This window comes from Pseudorca crassidens, chromosome 9 (assembly GCF_039906515.1).
Source record: "Pseudorca crassidens isolate mPseCra1 chromosome 9, mPseCra1.hap1, whole genome shotgun sequence".
In the NCBI taxonomy this organism is placed as follows: Eukaryota; Metazoa; Chordata; class Mammalia; order Artiodactyla; family Delphinidae; genus Pseudorca; species Pseudorca crassidens.
The window spans coordinates 107,329,218-107,346,398 of NC_090304.1; the positions used below are offsets into that span (position 1 = coordinate 107,329,218).

The 17,181-nt window shown below is 45.8% G+C and overlaps 1 protein-coding gene across 10 annotated transcripts in view; it reads left to right on the forward strand.

Annotated features, from left to right (window-relative positions):
- Window positions 1-17,181, forward strand: part of NTM (neurotrimin) — a 934,251-nt gene that overhangs the window by 802,062 nt on the left and 115,008 nt on the right. For all 10 annotated transcript variants that reach the window (XM_067751604.1, XM_067751610.1, XM_067751605.1 and 7 more), the window contains one exon: window positions 12,097-12,222. In XM_067751604.1, the coding sequence (XP_067607705.1) occupies window positions 12,097-12,222 (126 nt within the window). The remainder of the gene's footprint in view (window positions 1-12,096; window positions 12,223-17,181) is intronic.

Sequence of the window (17,181 nt, forward strand, 5' to 3'; positions counted from 1 at the left end):
TAGTTCTGTGAAAAATGCCAGTGGTAGTTTGATAGGGATTGCATTGAATCTGTAGATTGCTTTGGGTAGTAGAGTCATTTTCACAATGTTGATTCTTCCAATCCAAGAACATGGTATATCTCTCCATCTATTTGTATCATTTTTAATTTCTTTCATCAGTGTCTTATAATTTTCTGCATACAGGTCTTTTGTCTCCTTAGGTAGGTTTATTCCTAGGTATTTTATTCTTTTTGTTGCAATGGTAAATGGGAGTGTTTTCTTGATTTCACTTTCAGATTTTTCATCCTTAGTGTATAGGAATGCCAGAGATTTCTGTGCATTAATTTTGTATCCTGCTACTTTACCAAATTCATTGATTAGCTCTAGTAGTTTTCTGGTAGCATCTTTAGGGTTCTGTATGTATAGTATCATGTCATCTGCAAACAGTGACAGCTTTACTTCTTCTTTTCCGATTTGGATTCCTTTTATTTCCTTTTCTTCTCTGATTGCTGTGGCTAAAACTTCCAAAACTATGTTGAATAAGAGTGGTGAGAGTGGGCAGCCTTGTCTTGTTCCTGATCTTAGTGGAAATGCTTTCAGTTTTTCACCATTGAGGACGATGTTGGCTGTGGGTTTGTCATATATGGCCTTTATTATGTTGAGGAAAGTTCCCTCTATGCCTACTTTCTGCAGGGTTTTTATCATAAATGGGTGTTGAATTTTGTCAAAAGCTTTCTCTGCATCTATTGAGATGATCATATGGTTTTTCTCCTTCAATTTGTTAATATGGTGTATCACGTTGATTGATTTGCGTATATTGAAGAATCCTTGCATTCCTGGAATAAACCCCACTTGATCATGGTGTATGATCCGTTTAATGTGCTGTTGGATTCTGTTTGCTAGTATTTTGTTGAGGATCTTTGCATCTATGTTCATCAGTGATATTGGCCTGTAGTTTTCTTTCTTTGTGACATCCTTGTCTGGTTTTGGTATCAGGGTGATGGTGGCCTCATAGAATGAGTTGGGGAGTGTTCCTCCCTCTGCTATATTTTGGAAGAGTCTGAGAAGGATAGGTGATAGCTCTTCTCTAAATGTTTGATAGAATTCGCCTGTGAAGCCATCTGGTCCTGGGCTTTTGCTTGTTGGAAGATTTTTAATCACAGTTTCAATTTCAGTGCTTGTGATTGGTCTGTTCATATTTTCTATTTCTTCCTGATTCAGTCTTGGCAGGTTGTGCCTTTCTAAGAATTTGTCCATTTCTTCCAGGTTGTCCATTTTATTGGCATAGAGTTGCTTGTAGTAATCTCTCATGATCTTTTGTATTTCTGCAGTGTCAGTCGTTACTTCTCCTTTTTCATTTCTAATTCTATTGATTTGAGTCTTCTCCCTTTTTTTCTTGATGAGTCTGGCTAATGGTTTATCAATTTTGTTTATCCTTTCAAAGAACCAGCTTTTAGTTTTATTGATCTTTGCTATCGTTTCCTTCATTTCTTTTTCATTTATTTCTGATCTGATTTTTATGATTTCTTTCCTCCTGCTAACTTTGGGGTTTTTTTGTTCTTCTTTCTCTAATTGCTTTAGGTGCAAGTTTAGGTTGTTTATTCGAGATGTTTCCTGTTTCTTAAGGTAAGATTGTATTGCTATAAACTTCCCTCTTAGAACTGCTTTTGCTGCATCCCATAGATTTTGAGTCGTCGTGTCTCCATTGTCATTTGTTTCTAGGTATTTTTTGATTTCCCCTTTGATTTCTTCAGTGATCACTTCGTTATTAAGTAGTGTATTGTTTAGCCTCCATGTGTTTGTATTTTTTACAGATCTTCTCCTGTGATTGATATCTAGTCTCATAGCGTTGTGGTCGGAAAAGATACTTGATACAATTTCAATTTTCTTAAATTTACCAAGGCTTGATTTGTGACCCAAGATATGATCTATCCTGGAGAATGTTCCATGAGCACTTGAGAAAAATGTGTATTCTGTTGTTTTTGGATGGAATGTCCTATAAATATCAATTAACTCCATCTCATTTAATGTATCATTTAAAGCTTGTGTTTCCTTATTTATTTTCATTTTGGATGATCTGTCCATTGGTGAAAGTGGGGTGTTAAAGTCCCCTACTATGAATGTGTTACTGTCGATTTCCCCTTTTATGGTTGTCAGTATTTGCCTTATGTATTGAGGTGCACCTATGTTGGGTGCATAAATATTTACAATTGTTATATCTTCCTCTTGGATCGATCCCTTGATCATTATGTAGTGTCCTTCTTTGTCTCTTCTAATAGTCTTTGTTTTAAAGTCTATTTTGTCTGATATGAGAATTGCTACTCCAGCTTTCTTTTGGTTTCCATTTGCATGAAATACCTTTTTCCATCCCCTTACTTTCAGTCTGTATGTGTCTCTAGGTCTGAAGTGGGTCTCTTGTAGACAGCAAATATATGGGTCTTGTTTTTGTATCCATTCAGCCAATCTGTGTCTTTTGGTGGGAGCATTTAGTCCATTTACATTTAAGGTAATTATCGAAATGTGTGTTCCCATTCCCATTTTCTTAATTGTTTTGGGTTTGTTATTGTAGGTCTTTTCCTTCTTTTGTGTTTCTTGCCTAGAGAAGTTCCTTTAGCAGTTGTTGTAGAGCTGGTTTGGTGGTGCTGAACTCTCTCAGCTTTTGCTTGTCTCTAAAGGTTTTAATTTCTCCATCAAATCTGAATGAGATCCTTGCTGGGTAGAGTAATCTTGGTTGCAGGTTTTTCTCCTTCAACACTTTCAATATGTCCTGCCACTCCCTTCTGGCTTGCAGAGTTTCTGCTGAAAGATCAGCTGTTAACCTTATGGGGATTCCCTTGTGTGTTATTTGTTGTTTTTCCCTTGCTGCTTTTAATATGTTTTCTTTGTATTTAATTTTTGACAGTTTGATTAATATGTGTCTTGGCGTATTTCTCCTTGGATTTATCCTGTATGGGACTCTCTGTGCTTCCTGGACTTGATTAACTATTTCCTTTCCCATATTAGGGAAGTTTTCAACTATAATCTCTTCAAATATTTTCTCAGTCCCTTTCTTTTTCTCTTCTTCTTCTGGAACCCCTATAATTCGAATGTTGGTACGTTTAATGTTGTCCCAGAGGTCTCTGAGACTGTCCTCAGTTCTTTTCATTCTTTTTTCTTTATTCTGCTCTGCAGTAGTTATTTCCACTATTTTATCTTCCAGGTCACTTATCCGTTCTTCTGCCTCAGTTATTCTGCTATTGATCCCATCTAGAGTACTTTTAATTTCATTTATTGTGTTGTTCATCGTTGCTTGTTTCATCTTTAGTTCTTCTAGGTCCTTGTTAACTGATTCTTGCATTTTGTCCATTCTATTGTCCATTCTATCTCCAAGATTTCGGATCAACCTTACTATCATTATTTTGAATTCTTTTTCAGGTAGACTGCCTATTTCCTCTTCATTTGTTAGGTCTGATGGGTTTTTATCTTGCTCCTTCATCTGTGGTGTGTTTTTCTGTCTTTTCATTTTGCTTATCTTACTGTGTTTGGGGTCTCCTTTTTTGCAGGCTGAAGGTTCGTAGTTCCTGTTGTTTTTTGTGTCTGTCCCCAGTGGCTAAGGTTGGTTCAGTGGGTTGTGTAGGCTTCCTGGTGGAGGGTACTAGTGCCTGTGTTCTGGTGGATGAGGCTAGATCTTGTCTTTCTGGTGGGCAGGTCCACGTCTGGTGGTGTGTTTTGGGGTGTCTGTAGACTTATTATGATTTTGGGCCGCCTCTCTGCTAATGGGTGGGGTTGTGTTCCTGTCTTGCTAGTTGTTTGGCATAGGATGTCCAGCACTGTAGCTTGCTGGTCGTTGAGTGAAGCTGGGTGCTGGCGTTGAGATGGAGATCTCTCGGAAATTTTTGCTGTTTGATATTATGTGCAGCTGGGAGGTCTCTTGTGGATCAGTGTCCTGAAGTTGGCTCTCCCACCTCAGAGGCACAGCACTGACTCCTGGCTGCAGCCCCAAGAGCCTTTCATCCACAGGGCTCCTTAATTTGGGATGATTGGTTGTCTATTCAGGTATTCCACAGATGCAGGGTATATCAAGTTGATTGTGGAGCTTTAATCCGCTGCTTCTGAGGCTGCTGGGAGAGATTTCCCTTTCTCTTCTTTGTTCTCACAGCTCCCAGGGGCTCAGCTTTGGATTTAGCCCCGCCTGTGCGTGTAGGTCGCCGGAGGGCGTCTGTTCTTTGCTCAGACAGGACGGGGTTAAAGGAGCCGCTGATTCGGAGGCTCTGGCTCACTCAGGCCCGGGGGTAGGGAGGGTCACGGAGTGCGGGGCGGGCCTGCGGCGGCAGAGGCCGGCGAGACGTTGCAGCCTGAGGCGCGCCTGTGCGTTCTCCCGGGGGAGTTGTCCCTGGATCCCGGGACCCTGGCAGTGGCGGGCTGCACAGGCTCCCCGGAAGGGCGTGTGGCTAGTGACCTGTGTTCGCACACAGGCCTCCCGGTGGCGGCAGCAGCGGCCCTAGCGTCTCATGTCTGTCTCTGGGCTCCGCACTTTTAGCCGCGGCTCGCGCCCGTCCCTGGAGCTCTCTCAAGTAGCGTTCTTAATCCCCTCTCCTCGTGCACCAGGAAACAAAGAGGGACGTAAAAGTCTCTTGCCTCTTCGGCAGTTCCAGACTTCTCCCCGGACTCTCTCCCGGCCAGCCGCGGTGCACTAACGCCCTGCAGGCTGTGTTCACGCCGCCAACCTCAGTCCTCTCCCGTCGCTCCGACAAAAGCCGGAGCCTCAGCTCCCAGTCCCGCCCGCCCCGGCGGGCGAGCAGACAAGCCTCTCGGCTGGCGAGTTCCGGTCGGCCCGATCCTCTGCGCTGGAATCTGTCCGCTTTGCCCTCCGCACCCCTGTTGCTGTGCTTTCCTCCGCGGCTCCCAAGCTCCCCCACTCCGCCTCCCGAAGCCTCCACCCGCGAAGGGGCTTCCTAGTGTGTGGACACTTTTCCTCCTTCACAGCTCTCTCCCGCTGGTGCAGGACCCGTCCCTATCCTTTTGTCTCTGTTTAGTTTTTTCTTTTGCCCTACCCAGGTACGTGGGGGGTTTCTTGCCTTTTGGGAGGTCTGAGGTCTTCTGCCAGCGTTCAGTAGATGCTCTGTAGGAGTTGTTCCACGCGTAGATGTATTTCTGGTGTATCTGTGGGGAGGAACGTGATCTCCGCGTCTTACTCTTCCGCCATCTTCCGAGATTAAATTAAATAATGGTGTCAAAGTTCCTGTAAAATTTCTAACGCACAACAGAAATTCACAGTCTCAGTTCATATACGTATATAGTTGGTTTCTGTTTATTTTTATGTATGCATCCAAATTTCAACATGCATTTATTGTTTTTCTAACCCATCTATCCCCTCATTAAAAGAAACCACTCTGGAACTCTGCAATTTTCAGTTGCATGTCCTTGAATATATCCTTGACCTCTCTGAACATATGTATCTTCATCTGTAAAATGTGGGAAAGGAAACAATTAGGGTGACCAATGGCTTGGAACTTTTCTGGTTTTAGCGCTGAAAGTCCTGTGTTCTAGGAGACTCCTGTAGTTCCTGCTAAACCAGGACAGTTGGTCTGCTTAGAAATAATATCTGCTTGTGGGGTTCATGCAGGGGTAAGATAAAGTGAGGGCAATATGTGTAAAACGGTGGCGATACAGCAGGCATTTAATAAATAGTAACCATTGACATTATTATACACGCGGAGAGTCTCCGAGGGCTATTCAGAGATGTTGAGGAAATGCAGTCATTGTGAGGCACTTGCATTTCCGTACAGCCTTGTCAAAACACTTTCATTCATTCATGCAAAAACTACGTGTTGAACACAAACTGTTCAGACATCGTGGTGTGCGCGGAACGCTTCAGTGAACAAGACCACCAGCTGGGCTAACGTTTTACTGGGGAGAGCAGACCATATGCAGCAGTCTGGTGTGGGGAGTTCTACTTCAGGAGAGATGGTCGAGGAAGGCTTCATGGAGGAGCTGAGTTTTCAAGAACAGGACAGACCTGGCCAAGTGAAGATCAGGGAGGAAGGAGACTTTGAAGAACCAAAGACTGGCCTGAGGTGTTTCAGGAGGAAAGGAGGCCAGTGGAGTGGACATTCATGCACCAGGTTAGGACCCAGGCCTGGATGTCTCTGGGGGGTCTGGACACCAGGAAAGTCGAGGGTATTTCAGACGGCTCCTTTAATTCTGTAAAGACAAAGGTGCCAAGGCCTTAGCTGTGGCGCAGCCCTTGCTGTGGAAACTGTCCCGAGCCCCCGTGGGCATCTCAGACCTTCACTGCAGAGAGGAGGTGGGTGGGGGGCAGGGGGAACGGGGAACATGCCACCAGCACCAGAGGCAGCACCTGGGATGCATAGATCTGCGTGTGTCCTGTGGAGGAACCTGGTCCAAGCCGCTTCTATGCATCCTCAGCTCCACGGGACCGTGAAGGGCTTAATAAAACATCTCAATTTGGATTTAATAGGATATCTACTGTGTGCTAAAAACAGCAAAATTGCTATATATTAATGACATAATTATTAGAATTTAACACCTGGGCAGTGGAGGCTACACGAAGAGTGAGGAAGTTCCCTAGAATACTGTTTTAATAATTATGTTATTTAATTATTTACACATTTGAATTAAAATTCAATAAGAGCCAGATTAAACCTTAACATAATAAATTAAATGTGGAACTCTATCCAAAAAGCATGGCTCAGGGGGTCTCTGCCTTTTTCCAAACATAATCTAACCACTTCTTGATCTTTCTAGATTCAGACCTCAAAAGTCAGCAGAGACATCACATCCATCAATGTGGAAATAAGCTGATGGCCTTTTTTAAGGAATCTTGGACTCTTAGCAGGTCTCAGACTCACCCCAGACCTTTGGCTGTGTGATCCCAGCTGCTAACAGAATAGTTCTGCCACCCTGCTGGCCCCTTGTCATCTCATCAGCTTGTCTAAAACAGAATCACACTAATGTTCTCCCCCAGAGACGTTATTCATATAACATAAGGGATCTGCCAGCTCAGCCATCCAGCTGCTGTTGAACAAAATGGCCTTCATTTGACTCCGTGTTCCTGAATCCCCCATCCAGGCACCATCAGGCACCCGCAGCTTGTCCTCGGCTTTGCTCTCAAACCCATCCTTTTCTTTCCACCCTTACAGAGCCCACAGTTTAACCCAGGCCTTGAACATCACTCTCCGAAATCCAGTGTCTGTCTACCCAGTCCCTCTGACACACTGTTACAAGCTTATTTTGCTTAAAGTATATTAATATATTTGTATATCCACTATATATTTATATATAGTATTTCCTTTTTTAAACAATTTCAAATGCTTGCCATTGCCTATAGGATAGAGTTAAAACGCAGGAAGGACCTGGCCATTCAGGCTGGTCTGTAATCCGGCTCTAGTTTACCTCATTGACCTTGTATCCCATTCTTCCTCGAGTCGGTTAGAATTTGTCAACCTTCCATTCTGTGTTGATGTGACATATGTGTCTGCCAAGCACACGATATACGAAAACTCAGTTATTGCGTACTTCGCATCGCTTAGAGCCTCTATAAGTGCATTTCATAAACTTAGCCCTAAATCCTCAGAGGGATCCGGTGAGATATGTGCAATTGGCTTCACGACCTGAGGACATGAGGCACAGAGAGGCGAGGTGACTGGGCCAAGGCTGCACAACTTGAATGTAGCAGAGCCGGGATCTGGACCACTGCTCTCCATCACCTCTGGTGCAGAGTAGACTTTGCATCCTCACACGCATGCTGGATTTCTGCCTTCCCAGCCGTGCCCATGCACTTCTGTCCCACTTGAAGCAGCTTCACTTGCTCTGCAGACATGACCGTTTCTCTTTTGTTGGCACCCGAACTAGACTCTGTAGCCCAGGAGAAGCCGTGCCGACACCCACACTCTTACTAACTCACAGAGTGCAATGTCTATACCAACCTTCTAGCATCCAATCCCACACAACCCCGTGACGCGGTGGATCGTATATATGCACTGTTTCCCCAAACAGATTGTAAGTTCGTGGAGGGCCAAGAAAATGTGTGCATTGCTGCACGTCATGGACGTACCTAAGCCACAGTGTGTATATAGGAGGTGCTCACTCAGGACCTGAGTGACTTTTGGCCATGTCTCCTCCAGTAGCTATCCTTCCACTAATAATTATGCCTGGCCACCAAAAGTCTTACTAAGAGTATTTTTCTAACATCACCTGCTTTGCCCAAAATGCCTTTCCTCCTCAGAACTGATCCATTTTTGCTTGTCTTCTGGGGATTAGCTTAGGTGTCTCATATCCAAGGAGCCTTCCATGACATGCATCTCCAGGCTGGCTAATGCGTCTCTCCTCTGCATTTCCTCAACACCTTATCTGTCCTTCTGTGTCACAGTGCACTAAAGGGGTTTGCTTCTGCTCCTGTCTTTGCATCTCTAGACTGTGGACTCCTTGAGGGTAAACACTGTGTCTTCTAGATGTCTTGCCCCTTAGGGCTAAGCACAACACTGGTATAAGGAAGTGCTCAGTGAGTATTGATGGATGGATGAATGAATGAATGAATGTGTGAGTGAATCAATGAAAACAAAGCAATCCTAGTGTGTTTCCAACCACCTGCATGATGAGATGAGATAAGATGCAGGAAGTATCCATGGAAACAATATAAAAATGTAAGCAGCCCTGTCTCAGTGGGTCAGAATTTTCTTATGAACATGGATTAGCTGAGACCACAGCGCATCCTTGTCAATTCACTTTCATTTTAAATACTGACAGCATGTTAGAAGTTGCCGCCTGGAAGATGGTACTTCTAACCTCCTAGCATCTTCGGCACTGTGCCGGTTTGGTTCTGGTGATTGGCATTGCACCTCTGGTCAAACCGTCTCAGCTCTATGGCATGAATGGTCTCCTTTCAAAGTCATCTCGAGGCAATTTGCCACCTTCAGGCTCCACCCTGAGGCAGGATGGAAAGGCCAAGCATTTCACCAACTGCGACTTCGTGAGTTGGACATGTTCCAGTTGTTAGTGGAGGGAGACAATTCCAGATGATTCTTCCAAGCATGAGGTGTGATGGTCTCATTTTATATACTTACTGTGCCAACAGCTTGGCCCAGACTACCTTCTCTTCTACTTGGGGACTGTCCATTGTTCTCTAGTGTATGATTAGCAGATTAGCTATCATGTAAGAAGCCAGGAAAATGAACTCCCAGGAAGCCTTTCCAAAGCAAGAGTAATTCATTACCCTGCCTGATTTCCACTTAAAATGTACTTTGAGCACACTTCCAGCTACAAACCCTAAATCACCCTGTGTTCACAAAGTCCATCATTTTTTTAATTTTATTGCATGGCATTTTCGTGACATAATCCCTCGCAGAGCATCTCAGAGTGCTTTACAGATCAATAAATTACTTACCTGCAGAGTCAAAGCGATGTCTGCAAGGCCAGCACAGCCATTCTGCAGGCAGCCTGTCCTCTGGGAAACAGGCAAGGCTGTGTGAGTGCCAAGGGTGGGCAGGATCAGGGCCAGGCAAATGTATGGCTTGGGGGTGAGGTGGGGTTCAAGAAGTGCAAGTCCCAGTTAAAGCTCTGCGAATAAAATACATCAAATTTAAATGATTCTAGAACTTAGAGAGCTCACAAATTTGGACCCTTTGGACAGTCAGCAAATCAAGTGTCCAGTCATTAACTTGTCAAGTATCTTTCTCTCCTGGAAGGTTCAATCTAGCTTTTAAAATGATACAGCCATGAATCATAATATAATGTCTTAGAAGTCCCACGTCTTAGAGCCAGCAGTCACTTCCCAGCCCTGGCCACATCCACCGTCCATTGTGTCTGTGCTGCCAAATATCCATGAGAATGCAGGTATGTATGTGTGCAAGGGCATAGACGCACTCGCACACACAGACATCACACCACAGTTGCCTCTCTACCGGAAGCTCCACGCGGATTTAAGACTAAAAATGATTAATTGGTGCTTGCTTTATGCAAGGGACCGTGTTGGAGACAGCAGAAAATAAAAAGATGAGCAAGGCTCTTGTCCAATATCTTATACTATGATAATTTATAGCCAAGGAGAAAGATGAGAGAAGGTAACATAAGCCAGTTTATTTTAATGCCGTGGAGGAGGCTACAGTCTCCAAGCAGGAGAGGCCACATCCCCTTGGACGTCGCCTGGAAGACCTCGTGGAAGGGGTGGCAGCTCAACCTTGAATGAGATTGAATGACTCCAGTAGGTCTAGACAGTTGGAGAAAGAGGCGAAGGGACCAAAACCAGTAGCAAGGGCTTGGGGCTCAGAAACCGAAGTCCAGTGCATTCTTGCTAATGAGCGTTCCTGGTTGGGCGCAGTGTGGAAACAGATGGGAAGTCAATTTTCAGGAGAAGGAAGGAAAGGAGCAAAGGCTGAGAGCAGCTATCTGCATGACACGCTCCTTTCTGGAGGAAAAAATCCAACACCATCAGGAGTGAGTGATGAATGGATCCAGGAGAGGAAAGACCAGCACGGAAAGTTCCAACCAGTCTGATTTTCCTGTGAGGGTTGCCCCATGACCTTGGTCCCATCCAGGGAATAAGGGTGATGGTCAGCTCGCCTGGGGTCTCCTGCAGGCCAGATGGCACTGTGTCCTGGGGATAACGGGTCCTGGAATAGCACACGGGGGTGGCTCAGAAGCATGCTGATTCAAGGAGGCAACCTGACCTGAAGATGCCTAATAGAACCCGACAGAGGGGCGCCTTAACCTGTAAAGAGCTAATGTGCCAAAACCAGTGTGAGTAGAACTGAAATGACTTGTGTTAACGGCCCGGTTCTGAGGTTGTCGCAGACATGTAGCCAGGTGGGGAGGTGGCTCCCGTGAACAACCATTATAATTCCATCCTATAAATATGTGTTGCATCTTATACTATGGATATAAATGTAAGTAAGACCTGGCTCAAGCCATCAAAAAAGCTCATGGTCTAGGGGGTGAGGGATGCTACGCAAATAACTACAGCACAGTGGGATAAGGGCCAAGAATTGGAGTTGGGGGGCTGCCCAATAAAAGACACCCTTACTTTATAAACCCATTGGCAGACAAGACAAATGAGTAGTCATTTCATGGTCAAGCATCACACTCGCTAGTGGTAAAGATGATACTGGAGAATTGGGCTTAGATGTGCAGCAACAATGAGCTTCCACCTCTGAGCCCCAGAATGAGACAGATGCACACTGCTGGCTGTGCTCATCCCCGTGGGATGCTGTCCTGTAAAACAGAAATGAGAAAGTGCACAACATAATGTAACTTCCTAAGGAAACCCTGGCTCCAAAACGAAAGACTAACAAAGTTGGGGGATTCCGTCCCCAGATCTACAGTTGGGATGAACCTCTTCATCCTTTGGGGGGATTAATCTAAGACACAGAGAAAGAGGCCAAGTCTGTCACGTCTGATTGACTCCCCGTCAGGTGCGTGTAACATATCTGGGTGCAGGATCTTTGAGTTGTGCAGGAGGCCAGAGGGAGTAGGGGTAGGGAAAGCTGCGACAAAGTGGCATGTGATTTGGGTCTAAAAGGATGACTGGGAGTTTCCCAGGAAGGACAGAAGGAAGAATATAGATCCCAAATGCAGGCTGACCAGGAAGGACATGATGAGTTGGGGATGACAACAGGGAAAGTAGAGGTGGAATCGCCAGGAATGTCAGTGGAAACAGAGGTTCGGCCTTGATTCCGAAGGGCCTGGTTTGCTTGGATGAGGGGCTTGGGTGTTTTCAGGTGGGCAGTAGGAATGGTTGGAGGTGTTTAGGCAGAGACGTGATATGATCAGAAGTGCATCACATAAAGACAGCCGTGACGCGGTGTGGAGCCGGAGTGGGCAGAGCGTGTGGGTGAGAGTGGAGACCGGAAGAGGGTGGAGGCTAGAACAGTTCCTGTGGGGCTGCAGTGGAACCATCCCTTTCAGACCCTCTGACATTGCGTGTACATAGGAGGAAATAGAAGCTGAAGTCGAGGTGAGACATTTCTTTCACGTGTAAGGTGATTCCTCTGATTCCTCGTCCTCGACTCTATAGCCCCAATATTGCCATCCCTGGGTTATTCCGCCAACTACCACTTGAAGACGACAAAGAAATGTTTAAGCAGGATTTTAATTTTCCTTCTACCTGTATTGTCTCCACAGTATCTCCCAAAATTGTAGAGATTTCTTCTGATATCTCCATCAACGAAGGCAACAATGTCAGCCTCACCTGCATAGCAACGGGTCGACCAGAGCCGACGGTTACTTGGAGACACATCTCCCCCAAAGGTGAGAGAAGCAGTTTGGTGTATCGTGTCGTGAGAGGAAGTGGGAGAATCGTTGGCCTTGGCAGGACGTTATGGCGCCAGTGACTTGGTGTCGAGGGTTCCCCCTTCTTGGTGGCCTGATAACAAGTTGCTCATGGCTCCACAGAGAATATCGGTGTTCTCAGTGCAAGACAGGCATATCCTCTGAGATTTCAGAAATCACACTGGAGGATGTCTCCAGTCCCTGGGAAATGAATCCCAGTTGTTTCTGGGTGAAGTGGTGGTAAGCTGTTCTGGGCCACTTTCCTGGTCACGTTTGGCAATGGAGGAGTCTGCTCTGTGTTGGTGGCGTTGTTCAGCTGGCTGTTTTGTAAGCGAGAGAAGACACAAACACACAGTGATGGATGAGGGTTTGGGATGGCCATGTGCCTACAAGGAAAAGTTCCACGTCGGTGCTGCTTCAACAGTGCCAAATATCTGGTCGCTAGGCCATTAGTCCTTTTGTGGTTTTCTTGTTGCTTTACTCTGATTAATCCTAGATAACAAGTACAACTTAATGTGTGACTGAATTGCAAAATTCACTTTGTCTAAACGTCTAGATGTTTTGCAGACCGGGCTAAGCGTTGTTTTGTGCTTTCACGGATTGAACGTTAAACTTTTAGAATTTAAGGCAACATGCCATTTATTATTAAGCTGGCTTTTATGCGAGGTGCATTACATTATTTCATTAGTTCTAAAATGTCTATTGGGTGTTTATATAGCAATAAACCACAACAGAAAAGTCCCTGCTCTCATGAGCTCACATTCTCATGAGATGAGTAACCAAAATAATAATGTTAATAGTATGTGGTGATAAGGATGAGAAAATAGAGCAGGATACATTGACAGAAGGACAAGAGGTTTGGTCAGGAAAGGCCTTCGACAAGGGGACATTTGAGCAGAGACCTGAAAAAGATCCTTAATTTCACTGCTTATATCTGGCTAACATGGAATATATTTATGTACGTATGTATATATGTGTGTGTGTGTGTGTGCATGCCTGCATGTATGTATGAAGGTAAGCGCATTGCTGAGTCACGCAGGTTTAAGGAGGCTAAAGAAGGATACACATGCTATAAAATAGATAAACAACAAGGACCTACTGTGTAGCACAGGGAGCTGTATTCAATATCTTGTAATAAACTATAATGGAAAAGAATCCAAAAAAGAATATATATATATAAAAAACTGAGTCACTTTGTTGTACACCCGAAGCTAACACAATATTTTAAATCAACTAGATTTCAATAAAAATAAAGATGCTAACGTCGCCACCAGCGTGGTTTGCTGGGTGTTTCAGGCTGAGTCCCCCTAAAGCAGACCTTGAGAAGGTGACTGGCAAACAAGAAGTTTATTGGAGGTGCCCTTGGGATCAAGCCTGTGGAAGGGGAGGGAGGGAGGCGGGGTCAGGCCGAGGGAGAGGTTGAGTTGCCATGATGACCAGGGAAGCATCTCTACTAGCCATGTGGGGCGTTCTGAAGATAGGATGAATTGTCCTCTCTTGAGGTTATGGGGGTGACCTTTTATGCCAGCACAGCGGTCGAGGTCAGGGAATTTGGGCTGTCCCCAGAAGAGCTGTGACCTAGGCCAGGCATCTCTCTTCGTATGAGACAGTCCCCATGAGGGGCTGCAGCTGAGGGCTGTCCGTCCACCCCCTGGGGCAGGCATCCTTCGTTCCTGAAGAAGGCTGTGCATCACAGGTCTACGACACCTGGACATTAAAAAAAATCAGTTGAAGACTACGCATGGGCCCCAGAAACCAAATTCCCTCTCTCAGGGTGACAGTTAGCCCTATGGAGGTTTTCAGAAAAGGGATGAGGTTTTCATTGTGTTTGGCCTGAAACGCTGGGAGCTGTCCCTAGCCACCGCTCCTGACACTACCACCATGAGCAAAGGAATCAGAGAGATGCTGGAATTTCTGCCAATCTCTCGACTGGAAACGACCTTACATGTGGACTGGCCCACAGTCTGGGAGGAGGCTTCACTGTGCATGAAGTTGTTAGTGTTGGAACTTGGCCCTGGGGCACATCCCAGGGTGGGGCACCCAGATGGACAGACTTTCTGGTCCATGGTGCACGCTGTTCATCACTGCTTAAGGCCAGGACCTCAGTGCCACTGGACTCGAGGGCCGTCTCTGCCTTTAGCATACGCAAACATTCATCATCCCAGGTACATGGACTTTCCTTCTGTCAGGTGGCACCGCTCCCTCCATCCTGCAGGTCCCCTCTGTCTCCTGCTTGATGTCTTTTCTCATCCCTCCTCTGGCCTTGCAGCTCTTCGTTCTTTTCTGGGTGCCTCGCCTTTCCTTTTCCTCTCCTCTCCTCTCCTCTCCTTTCCTCTCTTCTCCCTCCCCTCTCCTTTTTTTTTCTTCTTTCCCTTCTCCTCTGTACAGCTCCTCTTTTTGTCTTGTCCTTTCATGCTTTCTGTTTTTGTTCTCCGCCTTCCTATCTCTCACAGCCTCCTACACAGCCTCCTTCTGTTTCATCCCACATTGTCATTTCTTTCTTCTCTCTCTTCTCCTCACAAGCACTTTTGTATTCGCTCTGCACCGGCACCCTCTCCGTTCCTCTTGCTGAGGTTCTCACCACTGTGCCCTAGCATCCTTCCCTCCCTCCTGGCCATCCAGCCGCCTCATTTCCCCAGGGGACTTGACCTGATGCTTCCGTTTTACGGGGGTTTTAGCTGCTATGGAAACAGAAGATGGATCAAGGGGAGAGGAGAAGGATAATCAGAATCTACCTGTGGATCAGAGTAATTTAGACGAGCAGCTTTTCCCAGATCTGTGGTCTGGATTAGGTAACGCAGATTCAAACTGATGCGACATGCCACACGGTAACTGATCACCCCGGGGCTCACAGGGTGCCGCTTCACGGTGACTGATTATTTGGAGATCAGAGCTGTCATCGGGCTGCTGCCCAGCCCGAACTGGCGCAGGAGACCCTTAGCAGCCGGGCCTTCATCTTGCCCCACTAAATATCTACAAAAGGCTGCTTATTTTAAATAACTTAGGGACAAGATGTGGGTTCCTTGGAGAAAAAGATACGCTACACCTGAGCGAAGCCTCCAAAGGCAGAGGGCTGCTCTCACCCTTGCTCCCACGCTCTGTGGGCAGATCCCATTTCAATCAAGGTCATTCTTATGCTTACACCCATTAAACCCCTGATGGGGGGCTGACCCTGGCCAAGCACTTTGGGCAACCCTGATGGCTTCACTGCATGTTCTCTCCAGACGGGTCTGTTTGTTCTGTGCATTTCTGAAAACTCCTAGTTTCCTCTATCACAACTTATATGGGGCTGCAGTAAGCTGATATAAATGTCTTCCTTTTTAAAAAAAATTTATCGAGGTAACATTGGTTTATAACACATCGGGTTGGCCAAAAATTTGTTCAGTTCTTCTGTAAGATGTTACAGGAAAACCCGAACGAACTTTCTGGCCAACCCAGTACAAGTTCCGTGTATTATATTTTGACTTCTGTATGCACTACAGCGAGCTTACCACCAAAAGGCTAGTTTTCCATCCATCACCATACAGTTGACCCCCTGCACCCATTTCACTACCTCCCCTGACCCCACTTCCCCTCTGGTAACCATTACTCTGTTCTCTATATCTATGTGTTTGTTTTGCACATTTATTTTGTTTTGTTTTGTTTTCATATATTCCCCATATAAATGAGCTCATATGGTATTTGTCTTTCTCTGTCTGACTTATTTCACTTAGCATAAGGTCCCAGCCTTGACTCCTTTTATGTGGAAAAGTAATAAAGCAACGTTAACCACCACTGTATCAGTAGTGGCTCACCCATCCAGATATACAGAAACTGGGAGTGACCTTATGGCGGGAGGGGTGTTGGGGGTCTTTCTCAGAAGGTGCCTACCTGGCACTTGACATCAGGTGGAGAAAATGTCAGTTGTACTTATCCAAGATAGAGAGGGAGGTAAGACCTCCCAAGCTACCTCTTGGCATTGCTGTTGATCATGAGAAGTAGTATCTCACCTGTTATTACTGGTTATATGTCTTTTTAGCTCCTTTCATGAACTTATAGCTCCCAGGAGTTCAAAGAGAAGATGCACTAGCTTTGTAGAGACACCTGCCCTCATGGTGCATACCTGTTTTGAAGGGTACAGGTGTTGCTTGTACCTGCACAGGCCTTGGTCTTTCCAAGAGGAAGAGCCCACGTCACTTCCTCACACGGGAATGCCGCCTGGAACTGCACGAATGTTCTAAGGGCCCCTCACCGAATCCCACCTGTTAGCCTGCTGCTCCGGGCGCTGAAGGACCGTCAGTGGTCCCCAGGGTCCCTTAGACACAACTCTCACTCATGACTCTGCATCTTGTCTTGTCTTTTCCTTGTCTAGGCATGCAAGAATTTATTTTGTCATAGCCCTTATGCTCGAGTCTTTCTATCCAAAAGAATACCTTTAATGCTCTCTATTCCTCTGAGTCTTCTAACAGATAAACTCTCTCTCCCAATGTATTCTAAAGGCTCTTCAAGACTTCACACTTCATAAAAAAATTACTCTCAAAGGCCAATTTTCATGTCTCCAGTTTCTGTTGGACTGTCAGAGCTTTAGAGAGAAGGCTGAGGTTCCTGTATTTCCACATCCCTGGGAGCCGACCACAAAACCCAGATGAAGGCCTGAGTCCAGCCACCGCTGCGTGGGCTCCACTGTACATATGGGGTCATGGCTCACCGAGTGTCCTAATGGGGCTGCCCTCTCGGCTGCACCTGCCTCACCCTTTATCCCACCAAACAAAACACTGAAAGTATCAATAACAATCTCACCAAGGCTGCTGAGAGAACACCTCCTACCTGGGTATTGGCAGGGGGCTCAGGAGGTTCCAGTGATCTGTCCGAAGAGATGTCCTGATTCCTGATTCATCAGTTCTTTGAGACCAGAGCCTATGTCTCTCTTTTTTTGGGTTCTTCACCTCCTAGCACAAT